We start from the raw sequence: 16986 nt of genomic DNA, 5'->3' as shown, positions 1-16986 counted from the left end.
AGTTCATTACGAGTCTAGCTTGTCATGTACTTTCGATGCCAGCGCAAGGGGGTTAATGGCAGCAAAATAAATTTCATAGTCATTTCAAGAAAACTTATAATGTGACTACAGGTAAGGGGGTGTCCATTAATTACGTGGGGTGATTTTGGCGACTTTTGGACCCCTATCCCTCGTTAGTGAGATAGGTACCGTGAGATATATGTGAGATTGTTCAAAATATGTATGTCTTTTCATCATAAATACATTAATCTACGATTCATTGTATTGGGTTCTTTAAAAAAAAGCCATTCCTTTATCAGAGTTCCTACTCTTTACTACATTATAAAATTCACGGTTTTTTTCAGGTTTTCACGGTCTAAATGTCATCAAATTCACGGTTTGTAGATAAGGCATTTTAGGCAGAAATATCGATCACGTAACAATCATCAGCTGCAGGTTAACTAAAAATTTATCAACCGCGACAGACGCCGAGAATGCAAACGCAGCAATGAAAGTACTATCTCTCATGACGTCACCTATCGTTAGCAAAATTCATGTCCGGTTAAAGGGCGTGAGTGGGAAAATGGAGAGAGCAGGGTGGCAGGGAAGTGAAGAAGAGCCTGATTTTTTGTCAGGGTTGATGTCTTCCAATCGAAGGCTTAAGGTCAATGTGCTGTCATGGCTCACGGACCAATTAATAATTGCGCTTTGAATACACGTTTGCAGATAAGTGTGTGGACAATATCAGCACGTGACTCGGCCTTTAAACATGATAGAAAGAATGATTTTTCTTTTGACCTGTTTATCGTAGTTCTACAATCAAGTTCGAGAGATTTCTAAGGTTTTATGATGAAATTCACAGCTATTTCCAATTTTTTTCGCGGTCAACAAAATTCACGGCTTATTCACGGTTGAGTGGGAACCCTGTTTAATTATTTTTATATGATGTTGGTCAATTCCACCCAGTTTTCTTGCAATTTCTCACTGTTTCTGGGGGAAAAGATCACATGATAGGTACTTGCCAGGACCACCCCTATCCCCCACATAGATTGGGTGAGAATCAGCTTGAACCCCTCCATCCCTAGACGCGTCACGTAATTAATGGACGAGGCAGAGAAGTGGATGATGCAGATGGAGGTTAAAAATGAGTACGAGACAATTTCATGGTAGAGGAAGTTTATTTTCTACATGAATGATTTCAAACAGCTGTCTCAATAATTTGTATAAACATGAAATACAAAGAAAAAATATTCAAAGCTAGAATCATCACAACATCCTCTAGCACAAGAATAGAAACAACATGAGCGAAATTATTAAACTGCATATAATTAATTTTTTAAAAAAACTTCACCACATAAGGTTGTTACACCATCGTAAAAAAATTACTCAAATCAACCACTCAATTGACACATGCTGCGAGGAGAAGAGAAAAATAAATACAAATTATTCCACACGCACTTGATAGATAAGAGAGCGAAGTACTTAAAGAAACTAAGAGATCATCTTCGTTTTTACGCACCTAGCCTAAGGGTAGATACTTCTTATTCCATCAAATCTCTAATTTGTATGTAAAATGAAGGGGGTCGTAATTTCATTCTAGTGGACACTAACTTTTGTTGCACAAGTGTGGATGAACATTTCATCCATGAATTAGAAAACAATGAATTTTTCTCCTGAAGGAATAGTCGACACGCCAACTGCCACAGCTGTATACACTAATACACCTCTCACTTTATTTTGAACAACTACATGAGTACTTCACCATACTTTTTCAATGAGTCACATATTGAATAATACGTAAACTTAGGAGAGAAACACAACTTTGATGAGGATAAAAAATGTCAGCATGGGTAAAGGATATCGTAGTGACCAGGGCGGTACAGAAGATGCACTTGAGGTAACGTCCCCTCCGGGAAGTCGTGAGCAATTACTTCGGCTGAATCTCCACGATCCATGTACCTCACACGCACTCCCACACCAAGGGCTGTACTCAATGCGATGATGTGGATGTGATCGCTCTCTTTGTACATTGGCTCCACCTCCTTGAAGAGTGAAAACAAATAGAAAAAAAAATAAGAATGGTATTCTCATCAAAGGAATACTACAATAAATGACACATGGAGTATGAATGAAGTAAGGAGTAATTCCATGAGATCAGATGCTTATGACGAAGAATATTATAATAAATGACACATGGAGTATATTAATGGCTAAGTTTTAACAACATGTATCTCAGAAATAGCAGCTTTTCAGGAGAGCAAAAAAAACGATTAATTTTTTCTACTTGTACAGTGAAATTAACAACCAAAAGTTCATAAAACTGAAAAATAAGCATTCATTTGCAAACAAAGATTTTTTGCATGTATTTTATTTTTTAAAATGTCATTACACTTTTTTTTAAGATACCTGTCTCAAACCGGCCGAATTTGAGATACGTGTTGTTAGAACTTAGCCATTGATATGTATGTACATGGAGTAAGTAGCCATTCCATAAGATTAGATCCATATAACGGTGATGAACAGGTAGAGGTGAAGAAAATTTCAGGGTAAGGTAATTTATTTTATACAGAATTGATTTCCAACAGCTGTATCAAGAACTCTCAATGTTAAGAAGTTTATCTCCATGAGATTTCCAAGAACCACATGTGTGTTGTGGGACAGCTTGTTTGTGTGGTAGTTGCCTATGCAGGAGATCCTTACTCAATGTGATGTGGCTTCACAAAAGCATTGAGGACGATAAGAAGGAGTTATCTCATTGCGCGATCATGAAACCACTTTCTGCAGAGATACTTCTCACGCAACTTCTGAGCAATGAGGCTGTAAGGTCTGTTCCCTGACATTTCAGCTGCCAACGACACACACTGGTTTGATGCATCCTTGAAAATTACTTGATCATGTTGCTACACATTGCTCACTACACATCCATGGTAGCAAGGTGCATGCTCTTAAGTCCTGATTTCCAAGAATCTCACAAAGGAATAGCTCTGTAGCTACATGATGTCCAGTGGAATGATTTTGGATAGAGGAAAGTGGTTACCTAGGATGTGTGAGCCACTGTACAATGTTGGAAACTTCATTGTCAGACACGTTGCCACAATGTCACATTGCACACAAGTTGCCAGCTCAATAATCACTCAGGGAAATCCTGTTCCCGCTTCATCTGCAATGCTTGGAAAACAGTAACAGGAAAACAGTTACCGCAATGGGAACTGGTATGCAATCATCCCATCACACAGCAGTTCTAGGAAATCAGAGCTTAACTCATAGTTTACTCAAACACCAAATTGTAATTAATTACTTAATTGAAAGAATTTGGCTAATTGGAGGAAAAGATAAATTATGACAAAAACATTTTCTCCATTCAAAACAAGGAGCAGCATATCCTGGGTGAGGAGAGGCAGCTTCTAGAAGAGAATTGGAGGAGACGGAAGCTTTGGATTTAGTGGTACTGAGTGGGTAGGGAATGCTGAAAACAGTATTATAAGGAAAAATGTTTGAAAGCGAGGGATAGTAAGGAAGAGAATAGGATTTGTAGAAAGAATAAAAGGGAGTGAGCCTTATCATGGATTGAAGAGGCAAGTCAAGCTTGGAAAGGGAGACGGGCCACTGTGATCTACATAATGATAAGTAATCCTACCTCGATTGTTGGAGTAATTTGATGATGCATAATTGTTCTGTGAGGCTAAAATAGGAAAATGTGAAAGCTCTCGCTTTTCATAAATTAATGATGATGAAATAATTTCTTTGAGAAAAGGAATAGCTCAAAACAGCATAAACAATTATGATCTACGAAAGGGCCATGCAGGAGATTGAAGAGTAGCTGGGACACATTTGACATGAGCTGGTGATATCATCCACTAATCTGCAAAAGACCAAGGCCAATGATTTCTCCCCACAAACAGCTGGAGAAGTAGGCAACTGAATGAAAAAATGCCTCTTTACTGTTCAAACTCAATTAAAATATTATTAGATTATTAAAAAAATGGTGAACTACTCATAATAAGGGGAGCACTCTACTACACATAATAAGGGGAGCAAAAAAAAACTCTTTCATTCAACTATAAAGTAACAGTAAGATAACAGTGATAAATCAAGTTTTGAGTAATTACACCAACTTAGTCAAAAGTCCATTAAACAAGTCCAAAAGTGCAACCTGCACCTAAAGAGGGGGAGGAAAAGGAAGAGGAATGGAGGAATTCTGTGTTGTTATTGAGGCAACATGATCTACCACCATGGAAAACAGATTGGATGTTCCGAGGCAGGTCCAACTGTAAAAATGTCTCTTTACTAGTCAAACTCAATTCAAATATTATTAGAGAATTATTACTATATTGTAAAAGAATTTCCTAACATTTCCAGATTTTCCAGGAGAGAGAGTTTTTTTGCTTTGTTTTCCAGGGAGTTGGCTGTTAAGATTACTGGTACTAGCCACATTATTAATGGATATTGATCGCTTAAAAAAATAATAACATCTCAACATGGTGAAGAGAACAATGGAAGTAGTTTTATTCATCATTCAGCCCTAAATTACAGGTACCAAAGACATAAGTCACAAAAAAATGCTTTTTGGCAGGATTTGGAGAAAGACAGCAGAAATATCACACTGCAAAGTACACTTAATATCAAATACTGAAGTGAATATTCGATATATAACCTACCTGATGACAGAAGTCAGCTACTGAGCGAGCACCTTCAATGAAATGTTGATAAAACGAAGAATCTCGCTGCAGCTGCCCAGAGGTGATCAGCCTTAAGTAGACCACGACATAATCGGAGTTTCCTTGATCATTGAAAACCCTGTGCAGCTCATCGTCAGGACAACTGGGCGACAGATCAGAATGATGCTTCCCCACCTGATCGATCACCTCCATGAACTAAAATCAAGCACAAGAGGATTAAAACATTGCAAAAATTATCACCCGGCAATTCGAGACAATGAAAACAAAAATCGAATCAAAATTATTCTTTTTATTTTTTGGTAGGCTTTGAATGGAAATTTGATGGTCTATGAAAAAGTGACAAAAGCTAGTTTGCTTTTTTGCTCAAAAGTCGTTACATGAACTTCATGCCAAATAATATTTTGATGCATCAATAATTTATTAAGTGCCATATAATTTTAATAATTATTCTAGTCTGCACCAAATATCTTAAAAACAGAGGCATAGAAATACTAAAAGCATTCAGTTCTTCAAAATAGATAGATTCAATTACTTAAAACAGTATTAATATGTAGGATGAGTACTGCAGATATCTTATGTAACAACTTTGAGGTGAAGAGATTGTTGTCCTTGAATGATTGCCTCCATGCTACCTAGCTAATTAATTAGATGCTCATAAGAATTAATAACTTCTGTTCAGTCATCTTTTGCATAATCTGAAGTGAAATCAGTTAACACTGGAGAAAATGTTCCAACAGCTATAAATTCTTTTTATTCTCCTAAAAAAAATATGCAGTTTTCCCTGGTGAGCCTCAGGTCCACAGCTCGATTCCAGGTCTATAGAATTTTCTCCAAGAGCAATCAAAGTAAATTTCACTACCATTTCACATTAAAAATTATTCACATAAATTTTACACCATGGGTACTCACTTCGATAGTGCAATGATACTTCTTTCCTCGTAAAGAACAATTTCATTCCCCCAGTAGAAAAGCAGAGAACTTAAATTCTCCACGTACACATGCAATTTAATAGTTCAGGTATGACCGTGACTGAAGCTAAGAAGAAAAAAAATGTAATTCTTACCGTATCATGGAAGTCTTCCACAGTGAATTGAGGGAAACCAAGTGCAACTAAATTTTCCTTGCTCTTGGCAGCCAATTCCCTGAACCTGAAATATATGATGAAATATACTATCTGAAATCATTGCAAACTTACACGTTTCACAAAGCCTCCACTGACCTGTTATATTCTTCCCTATTGTCAAGAAGTTGTTCCAGATAAGCATAGCTGAAAGCTCTGAAAAAACAATTTCCATCAGGTCTCGTCCTCCTTACATTCCGGTAATTTTTTGCCAGGTTTAGCACTTTCTGTTTATAAATATCATCTCCAGTGTATTCTCCTTCAAGAGAAGATAAGTCCTCTTTATCCCCAACCAGAGGGATTGAGTCGGATATCTACGGAAAATCAACGAATTTAGCACAATAAATTATTGATAAAAACACCTAAGACATAAACAGTACAAACCAAGAAATTGATACTCACTTCCTTCTCTATTTGCCTCTGCTGCTTCATTATTAACTCATCCTGGTTGACACCTAACGAGTGATTAAGAACCATGAGATTGATACATAAACCGATAAAACTCACCTTCCATCAACTTTTGAATAAGCCACTCTACTTACTAGGATCAAATTTGGTCGCAGGAGTTTTGCTTTCCTCCATTTTCTGAACGGTGGAGGAAGAATAGCCGATGATAATAATACCTAAATAGTCACTGCTCCGATGTCATCTGCATAATTAAGGAAGTAAATACTTCAGGACACATGCCAATTAATAAAATACATAATTCACTTATTGACTATGGTAAAATATAAACACACAAAGACTGCGGATCAATGAAAATATTTTGACCTGAAGTAAAGGGGAGCAACAACAAAACATTGGTGTTTCAATGATGATATAGTCCACCAAATGAAGCGTGAATACTTCGCAAACAATACTCTAAAATATCATTTCTTAGATAATTGAGTTGTACACATTTCAACCACATACGTTGCACGACGTCCTGATTTAAAATATCACAACAATAATGACGGAGCACCCTTATCACACGGTCGCCATTTCAAAGTGAAAGGAATTCGGGAAATAATACCAGTATGCCGGCGGTATTTCGTGAAGAAACAGGAGTAAACATTAATTGGAATTATCCTTTTAAGTGAACTATACTTCTTATCTCAATTAAAAATGAATTACAACAGCGAAATAGGGTCAATAAAGTATCAATAACTTACAAACACAGCATATTTCGAATGCGCACACGTTCCCACAATGCAACGTAGTATCAAGAAAGTACGTTCGGCATGCGTACAGAAATTTTCGCGGCTGTTTCAAAGGAGTCCCAGGATTTTGTCGCATGGTATTGGCTTCCTTTGTGTTGAATAAATGAAATTTATGCTCTTCTATGGTATTAACAGAGGTCAATAATATTGATCATTTTTCCTGGTAAAATTTTTATAATAAAAATTATTGTCATGGTGCAAAAAACACATCAAAGTGTGGTTCTACAACCTCTGATGAGTGCGACATCCAGTTTTGAAGCTTCTTTGGGTGAAAAACTCTGCGATAGGTTCTATTTTTAATTTTTAGAAAAGCTATCTCAATGAACTTACTAAACACTTTCTTTTTTGCTCTTCTCTCTCATCATCATCGTACCTTCCTAATTTTTCCCAATACATACCTACTTTCATATCTGCGATTCATGCAGCCTGAATCCAATATCCTTCCTCAGATCCATTCATTATTCCTAGAAACCATATATGTTGACACTTAATATCATAATCTCTATGAGTAAAATATTTGTCTATACTTCGCCTTAAGTCTGGGCCCCAAGATCAATATGTAAGAATTTTAGGAAGTAACCAACCTGATAAAAAATCTCAAATCCCCATATCATAATATAACCTATGCAAGAGGCGCAATTTTTTCCTTGAAATTACATACAAAATTTTATGAATTACCTCGATATACCTAAGCATACTCCAAACGAGCAGCAACATCTCAGAGAACCCAGTGTATCTTGTCAATATACTCACCTCTAAGATCCCATGAAACCATGGGTGTACCCTGCAGGGGGAGGGGGGCAGCTGCCCCCCCAGAAGCAAAAGTAAATGTTGTTCAAAAAGAAAGTTTTGAACAAAATTTATTTAAATCCAAGAAAAGCCATATTAGTATGAAACGTGATATTAAAATAATTTTTTGAGCAAACATTTTTTTAAACTAATAAAGCGTTATCATAATTTTCTTGAAATTTTAGTCTTCTTAACTTTTTCTGTGCTACAAATTGAACAACCACGGCTTGCCCCCCTCTAGTTTTGATCCTGGGTACGCCCTTGCATGAAACATGACAGTATAAATCATGAGGTACAAGCAGATAGGGTGAAGAAAGGCCAGAACCATACAAAAGAAAAGAGCCCAAAAACATTTTTTCCGCAACACCTATACCTACAACTTAGGTGCACTTCTTACACTGGTGCACCTCTTACATGGGTTGAAAAAGTGAATCAATGAAACTCATCTTTCTCTTAGAGACAAAGTTCTGTTCTTTGTATTAATATTAATTAAGTTTGCCTTATGACAAAGTTTAATTCTTTGTCATAACATGGGAAAGGGCAGGCACCCCATGGTTCTTCTTTGACCCAATGTACATACATCGTGATATCTACAGTGTTGGTAATTCTTATACCTTCAAGTCATCATTTTGACAAAAGACTACCAGTATGCCATAATTTTCATTCCTCTTCGGGATTGGAACGAGTTAAAGTGTCCCCACGTACTCTTCCACGTTCTTCTTCCGAGCCATAGGACTTCCCCGGAGCTTTTTCCCTTCATGGGAGCTAATTATTTTTTCTCTTTTAACACGTAGAACATTATTATTCAGCATGTTTAACAAGATATTTCATGCCTTGAAACCCAAAGTTGTAAAGTTAACATCAAATACGTTAAATAGCATAGAAAACTTCAGTTGAATATATTTTTCCCATTATCTGCAATTTTATGGCAATAGTGTAAAAGCAAATATTTAGTAACAATCTAATTTGGTGGACCTATTTAATAAAGAACACAACATAACTACCATTCCAAGTAAACAGAAAAAAAGTATTTTCTTTGGGGTGTCGATGACAGCTCATGTGCCTTCTAACGTTACATTTTGCCGCACGCCCTCTCCTGGGTTAAGGTACACATCCCCAGGTGAAATATTCTGGCCATGTCTATGACTGCTTATATAAGTCAGTGATTTTTATATTTTGCACTCATAACTCAGAAATAAATCATTCCATTGCAACCAAAGTTGACTGCATGATTGTAACAATCTTTGCTACCAATAGTGAGGTAATTTTCAAACATGAAACTTTTCAGAGAGAGGGCTGTTATCAGATTTGTAAAATGTGAGTACGTCTAGACTGGGGGAGGTGGGGGGGGGGGGTTTAAACTTCCATTTACAGTGGGGATAATACCTAACTACCATTAGACTTCAGGGATAATTTCCCTCTCCCTTTCACGGAGACAAAAATATATAATGCAAACATGTTTTTTAGGTTTTCAATTAATTTTTTTATGCTGACGATGACAGTTTTTCCAGCAATCCTGTCAATATCTTCAGGACTACCCAGACAGCAACGAGAAGTTATTTACTCGTGTTTTTTTGGTGGAAATACGGTGTAAAAATATAAGGTGTTCCTTATAAGGTGTTCCAGAAGTCAGATGAGGTCTGACCTGAAGATAATGGGAGGAATTCCAGAAAAACTGCTGCCCTCAGACTGAAAAAAATACAGGAAGCCTATAAAACATGATCACAGATCAAAAACCACTTACCACCTTCACAAGAAAGATAAGTAAAGTCAAAGATGAGGTATGCCATAAATTTCAAAGGAACTGGTCGAGTCAGCTCCGGCATGTTGAAGAAGACTTCACTTATATTCCACAATTCTCCCTCCTCTCCATGGCATATTAGTAAATATATACATATTTCCCAACCGTAAGACTTAGTCATACACCTCGATCATCTCATCTGATCCATGCGGTGAAACTCAATCTTCCATAAATTATGATTCCTGGATTTCTCCAATGATTATTTATTAATTATTGAATCAAATATACAAATTTACAATAAGAAAATGATGTATTGAAAAAAATTACTCCGAGGAGCACACTTTTCTGAAACATGTTTTCATTCAAAAAGGAAAATATAAATCATTTTGTAGCTGGAATTAGGAGTTCAGGAAGGAGGCACATTGAAATAAAGGAAGGGCACACAATCGTCCTAACTAACAACTTTCTAAAATGGTCCTTCAAAAAGAGCAAGTTATATGAGACCAAAATTACATCAATTAGACCTTAGGCCGCTCAACTAAAAACATTATGACACACCATTACAATTCAATCCCAGCGTGGATAGTTTTTTTTACATTTAGAGGTTGTACAACAAAACATGTATCTTTAGTGTATTATGTATATACATAAAATGTCATTTTGATAAGAATGATATTTATTTCTTCGCAGTGAGTTACTGAAATTTCTAAATAAGCTCATAAGTGATTACAAGGGGAACTTTCACATAGTCATATGCTTCCAAGATTTTTTGATAAAAATGTATGCAATTTTTTCCGAGTTATACATTAAATGGAAAAAGGATATGTACAAATGGGTTCCCTCGCTCCTCCTTAAATTTCTATCGAATCGAGCAAATTTTTTCATCCTTCTTGCGGGAGAAACTTTCAATGCGTAGAAGAAGTTTCCTCTTCTCCTTTGGATCTACTATCATCTGCAGCTGGTTTCAGCTCTTTCTTTAACATTCAGCTCTCGTCGCTATCCGAGGGAGGATCCAGAGCTGTGTGCAATGTTACAGATACGCCTCGATTCAGGCTGACAGCTGGGTAGAAGACACCATAAAGATCCCTAAATGCGATTGGACCCTGAAAGAAATGGGGAATTCATCAATACGCCATAGCATACCACCAAAATTTAGAGAAACATGGAGAGGAAACACATAAATATATGAAACAATGACTGCTATTGCATTGTCATAGATATTTCCAGAATGGCTCTCAATCCCATGCATTATTGGTTCATAGCAGGTGGAAAAATAATTTCAGATGAATATGAAATGACTTTTACTACATTTCGAAGTACTGTGGACATAATCCTCTCTTTAGTCAAAATCCAAGCCTAAAAAATTAGTCCCAGTCAGCAGTGGCGACAGAAACACAATTTAAATAATATTTGTTTTGAAGAATTTGAGCAATGAAATTATTTCACAAAATTATCTGGAATTCAATGAAATTGTTTCTTCATAAAAAATATGGTAGAAATAATGTAAATTCATGATTGAATAAGTAAAATTTCCAATTTTGGCAGATTCATTACATATTCATACAAAGTACTTAACCACACTTTGGAATAATTTTTTTCTACGAAATTTAAACGCAATGCCATGGGTGGAAACTTTAAGTAAAATTTGGTTCTATCCTGCTTTCCTAAAAAAAACATATTAACAATGATTTAGCTTACAATCATGATAAATATGTACCTTCTAAAATAATTTTGTTTATTATACTGCAGGAGTGCTCTTTGATTTTCAAGTTTTCAAGATTTCATTACTTCATGTATTTTTGACAATGGTAGTAAAATACAAACACCAACCAATATCTCAGAAAACAATCGTAAATAATGCCACTAATACTAGATATCAAATAATAATACAAAGAATACGAAACCACAGACAGTTCTCTGCATGAAAATTAAGGAGGCCTAATTATCAGTCCTTTCTTTGTGAATGGAATGACTGAATGTGAATGTGAATGAATGAATCCAATGGTTCTTCAAGCAATTATCTAAGCCATAGCAAGATGCAACTTACCTGTGGTTCTTCATTGACATAGAAGGAGAGGGTGTGGCGATCAAGATCAAGTAGGACACCAACAGTTGAGCCCACAGTAATTCCTCCTTCAGTCCTCTGCTCATGAACGTTCCCATGCATGAACCATGACCTTTGTCGATCAATGTACATGCACCAGCCTTTGTCATCCTTGCCTGAAAACAAGTATAGAAATATTCATTCAGTAATAATATAAATTATAAGTTTTACTTGCCCAGCGATAGAGTAGTTAAAAGTTTAACTGATGTAGGACATATCACGTCAAAGAAACCAAGCATTGCTAGAGTGTATATTTATCAGACATGCAGTTGATCTTTCTGTCTCATAGAACAGTCGTGAATACCACTTCACTTACTTAGAGATAGATTTCTTTTAGTATTTAAAAAGGTACAAAAAAAACATATGCATATCTTGCAAATCCTACTTTTTGAACAGATGACGGCAAGGGGTATCGCATTTAGAAAAATTTATGTGTGGAATGGTTCTTCAAGAAAAATGCAGTCAGTAGATCAAGGTTCAAATGAAAATTGATTTCTGTAACTGATTAACATCTCAGCCACACAATATACAAGTATATGCACGGTGCACATGGAGAAAACAGTGCCTTGGCTTGGCAAGAAAATTACTTTCAAAGTTTTCTTCAAGTTTTAAGTTTTTCCTCCATGATCACAAAACTGCAAGAGGTTTTTATCTTAAAAAATGTATTATGCATGATAACAGAAGGGTAAGCAAAAAAATTATAGCATCTATAACTAAATGACTGGTGGCTAGATTTTGAAATGCTCAGGGTAGAGATCAAAGGAAAACCTGACAACTACAAGCAAAGTTACAATAAGAATTGTTATCACTGTTTTAAAAACAAATTTTCACTATTAAATTTTCCACACACTCAAATTCGGGCAACTACTCATATACTCTCTCCCAAGCAAGTAGCATTCAGCAAATTGGAAGGAATTTTACAGAAGATGTTACTCAAGACAGACTCACCAAGCATCTGCTCCTTGTTAACATCTAGGCGAGCTATACCAAAACTAGGATCTGCATCTGCATCATAGCGGTCCACTGAAAACTCCCAATAATGAACACCTCGAGAGAAACCAACGGCGGCAAGGGCTACCCTGTGCTCGTAGCCATCACATGTTACAGTGGCACTGTCGTCGCCAGAAAAACGAAGTTCTGGTGGGCATAGGCAGGGGTCAAATGAAAACCAGGCAACTGCAACAAAAAGTCACATTATTTAATAAATACAAAATTATGAAACAATCACCAACAGACTCTTTATCTATGTTTACCAAACCGAACTTGGATCAGTCTGATCTGAAAAGAGAAATTAGGCTCACTTGGATAGTTGTGTATAACAATATGGATATAACATATTGTTCTTCACCTACACATAAATTCTGCTATCCCTTCCTTCCGGTTGCTTATATTTTGTAGCATTTTTCTCTATCAAGTGTAGTTAAATCAAGTTTCTCAATATGAAATTAAAGATGATATCATAAATGTTTCATCATCATAGCTGGTAACGCTACTAACTGTTAGTGGCAAATTAAAACAGATATCAGGTACCAGTAAATCAAAGGTGGAGGGCACACCAGCAGAGATTATTTGCCGTTGCTATAGATATTTCTCCCTCAAATTTTATCAAAATGTACAAAACAGAAGATTCCTTATGTGCTTCTTGGTGTAGCACAGGATTAGAGTTCATAGCAAAGTCAAGAGTGCTCAAAGGTGGTAAGTTATGGTTAATAATCATTGCATTGATTTGGTAAGTAATTTTCAAATGAGAAAAGCTACCTTTGAACATTTTTGCCTCATTATGGAACCAAAAACGTGTGCCTTGCATGATTCTGCACAAAAGAACAGTACCTTTGCAAATGGCTGGTGGTCATTGGATGACCAAGATGAATCCTATGCTCAACTGAGATCTGTTTACCACTCGGACTGGCCTTAGGCAGAGACAAGATTTCAGATTGGTTTTGAAAGTGAGCACGCTTGGCCCCTTTCAGCCTGGTTTGGTTTGACAACTTCATTTACCAAACGTGGCTGAGTCAGTATATCAAGTCATCAGATAGACTGATTTTATCTAGGAAGGTAAAATTAGCAATTGACGCACAAGATGACCAACTTGGCAAGGCCTTGGAAGTTTAATATTGTCTGAGGGTGTTAATTTAAAGCTGATGAGTAGGGATAAAACTCAAAAATCTTAAAGAAGGACTTTTATATTACAGAAAAATTTCAACATCTTTAAATGGGGAAACAGAAAAATTTCTTTGCCATGCAGTATCCATTTTTTCATTAAAATTTACACAAAATAAGCTGTGATCTCGAGACTTGAACTATATTGAGAACTAATGAGTACAGTTTCTTATTTTATATGTAATTTCTTTTCTCTTTCTCTCCACTCAGGAAATTATTAGTCTCAAAGCGATTTTTCTATGTTTTATCCTAATTTTTAGGAATATTAGAAGACCAATGACCAATTATAGTTGTAGCCGATTATGAGATGGAGTAGGTATTTCATGAAAGTAAACCAAAAATATTTTAAAAGGGCAATAATAAGAAATAGAATTAAATCAAATTGAGTTATTTCATTTGTCTTAAACAAAGTGTAAGTTCTGGGAATGAGCCAAAAATCATGGCTGATAGGAATATGTAATAGGATGAAAGACATGTTTTCGTGGCAATTAAATGAGAAATTAAAATGCTCACGATTCCCTTGAAAACATTCTTTTTCCAATGCAGTTCTCGGTTATTGAGTTTGAGATGAGTATACAAACATTCAGATATTTTTCCAAATCTGAGAGAAAAAGGGTCAATTTGACCCTAAGGGTCAAGGGCCAGTCATTTTTTGACCTGAGGTGGAGCGACAGTGAAGTATGAAAGATCTACACTGTGTAATTATACAGCAAATTAAACTAACCTTCAGCAGTCTGTAGCCCAATGCATTCACTGTATTCTCCTTCTCCTGTGCTGTTGAATGCTTTTACACGGGCATTGTAAACGGAATTAAAATGGAGGCCGTCAACTGTGCATATTGTCTCCTTGCCGCAATATACCTCCTGTGAAGGATAAATAAAAAGCAGAGAAAAATATTATTGTATCCAAAATAAACAATTCCAAGTCGTAGGTGGTTATCAACTTTTGAGACAATTGTCAAAATATGAACAGGTGCCCAAATAGCAAAAGAATATTGAAAAATGATTTTAAAATCAAAATAACATAAGATGGCTAAACTCATGACTTTTTCAAGATTTTAAAATAATTTCAAAATAATGTATTAAGTGTTGCTCTTTTAAAGTCTAGTACCAAGTGATCTCATTTTGTTGATAACATACATATTGAATAGGTACTAAGTAATGGCTTATTTTTTCACATAAAGTTTTTTTTTTAATTTCACAGAAAAATAATATGTGAATATTATTTCAAATCAATTTCAAAATTGTATTTTGTACATTTTAAAATCAATTTTTAAATACTTAGATAATTATTTTGAAATCATTTTAACATAATTTTTAATTCGTTTTCATATAAGTTTAAAATCATTTTAGCATAATTTTGAAATTATTTGATAATTATTTTGAAATCATTTAAAAACCCTTTCTTTGGTTCTTGTCAAAAATGTCCGCGGCGCGGTGATGAGTGCAATGCGATCCACTGATTTCCAATATTTTGCAGTATTGTGTTTGTCACTGCGAGGAAAAGCATCTAAAAGCTATGAATTCGATAGATCACATCACAATGTGTATAAATTACGATTAAAACCGCTAATTAAACCCTATTTACCCGTGGTCAATTCGTCCGTCAGAGACGCGTGTGGCGACTTTTGTAAACTCATTTAAATGCGCGGTGGATGACAAAATATTTAGAGGTGGAGGACAACACGAACCTCTACTGCATAGAGTTTATATAGAGATATATGATACTATAGAGATGTGTGGAGTATCTACGTGTAGAGTATTTATGCTCCACTGTAATATTCAAGCGCTCTGAATTCATCGCCGGGCCGCGGACATTTAGGGAAACTCATTAAAATGCGCAATTATGGGGGCAATTGTCAGTAATATGTTGGCAAAATAAAATGATCTTCAACGGTCCTCTTGCACGAAATCTCCTTGCTCAGAACATTGCTTTAGTTAGGACAGTTAACGAGGGGAAAATTTCCTCATTTATTAGCGGACATCTTCCTGCCTGTATATCGCAAAAGGCGCGCACGAATGAGGAAGGGCACCCTCCTCATCCGTCACGTGACGGAAGGAACAAACTATGAGGATTTCATGGGGTTATTAATGTCCCATTTTCACCGTATGAATAGCATAACGGGCACCTTGACAGATAACAAGTAGGAATCAAAAGGAAAGGAAATCACCTCTGGCTCGTTCCATTCCTTTCAGCTTCTTATATTGCAAATAAAATTATCTGAGGCAGGCGAGATATGGTGGAAATAATACTTATTTGTACAAGAAAACTAGATAGCATTTTCCACAAGTTTTACTAGGGCACTACGCGTTTCAACCGTATGTACCTTGTAATGATGACATAGCGATTGAAACACGTGGTATCAAAGTAAAATTTGCACAAAAAGTGCTATCTTGTTTTCCTATACCATTTCTTATTCCTTTTGATTCTAGATCTCGCGTCGAAGAAAATAAAGGCCAGAAGAAAATTAGGTCATTAATTCCCGAAAAACGTCAACTTTATGAGATGGAATAATACCAAATATGTAAAATAGGTTAGGGAATTTTTTTTAAGGCTACAATCAAAAGTAGACAAAATAATTTTATAAAATGAATTTCGCAGAATTGAATGAGGTTTGTGAAAGTCAAAATCGTAATAAAACAAGGGAAAATAGGGATAATTTCTATTTTCACGAATCAATAAAAAATACTGCTGTTTTCAACGCGAGTTTTAGGTAAAGCTGATCATGACTACCTCCGCGTATCTGGCTACCAGAGAAAAAATATAATCCAGGGAATAACACACCACTTCTGAAACTAAACGTTTTAATGAATCATTACCACGGGAAATACCAAACTTAGACATTGGTGATGGAGTAATATCAAGACGGCAAGGACAAATTACTTCATCATTTCCATCACACTGGCGCGCAACAAATAGGAATCAAAATTTTGCAGACGTTAACTGAACACAGAAAACTTTTTCCACCCGCTAAATAGCACGATTAGCAACTAAAACTGCAAAATAAACGTAAAAAATACGCGAAATAAAAACACAGCTGAGCACTTAACGATTCACGATGCGAAATGGATGGACGAAATTGCAGAGAAAAAATTTCTAGCGTTAAACTTGGCTTCACTGAGATATCAAAATATGCAGCGCTTTGAGAGCACGCAAAACCACTCAGAGATGAGAACAATGTGAAAGCACTTATGATGACGACGGGAATACGAACT

At 35.9% G+C, this 16986-nt stretch overlaps 2 protein-coding genes across 4 annotated transcripts in view; both read right to left on the bottom strand.

Moving 5' to 3' along the window:
• Nucleotides 1-1138: 1138 nt before the first annotated feature.
• Nucleotides 1139-7015, bottom strand: LOC124157403 (ubiquitin thioesterase otubain-like). 3 transcript variants are annotated; one of them, XM_046532090.1, is made up of 7 exons: nucleotides 6930-7015; nucleotides 6321-6427; nucleotides 6181-6233; nucleotides 5878-6092; nucleotides 5722-5806; nucleotides 4638-4853; nucleotides 1139-2021 (listed from the first exon to the last, which is right to left on the bottom strand). In XM_046532090.1, exons 2-7 carry the CDS (start codon nucleotides 6358-6360, stop codon nucleotides 1821-1823), a joined length of 810 nt encoding a protein of 269 aa, XP_046388046.1. In that variant the 5' UTR covers nucleotides 6361-6427; nucleotides 6930-7015; the 3' UTR covers nucleotides 1139-1820. The 3 variants fall into 3 exon arrangements, with proteins under 3 accessions (XP_046388046.1, XP_046388044.1, XP_046388045.1); XM_046532088.1 differs by lacking the exon at nucleotides 6930-7015 and adding an exon at nucleotides 6550-6923; XM_046532089.1 differs by lacking the exon at nucleotides 6930-7015 and adding an exon at nucleotides 6691-6923.
• A 2743-nt stretch (nucleotides 7016-9758) lies between these two features.
• The window catches only part of LOC124157402 (E3 ubiquitin-protein ligase TRIM9), a gene marked incomplete at its 5' end in the record, with an annotated part of 152644 nt that continues 145416 nt past the window's right edge, over nucleotides 9759-16986 (bottom strand). The window contains 4 exons of the mRNA XM_046532086.1: nucleotides 9759-10610; nucleotides 11555-11727; nucleotides 12560-12787; nucleotides 14496-14634. Coding sequence (XP_046388042.1) covers nucleotides 10491-10610; nucleotides 11555-11727; nucleotides 12560-12787; nucleotides 14496-14634 — 660 coding nt within the window. The remainder of the gene's footprint in view (nucleotides 10611-11554; nucleotides 11728-12559; nucleotides 12788-14495; nucleotides 14635-16986) is intronic.

This window comes from Ischnura elegans, chromosome 4 (assembly GCF_921293095.1).
Source record: "Ischnura elegans chromosome 4, ioIscEleg1.1, whole genome shotgun sequence".
NCBI classification, from domain to species: domain Eukaryota; kingdom Metazoa; phylum Arthropoda; class Insecta; order Odonata; family Coenagrionidae; genus Ischnura; species Ischnura elegans.
This window is presented reverse-complemented; position numbering and strand designations above follow the sequence as displayed.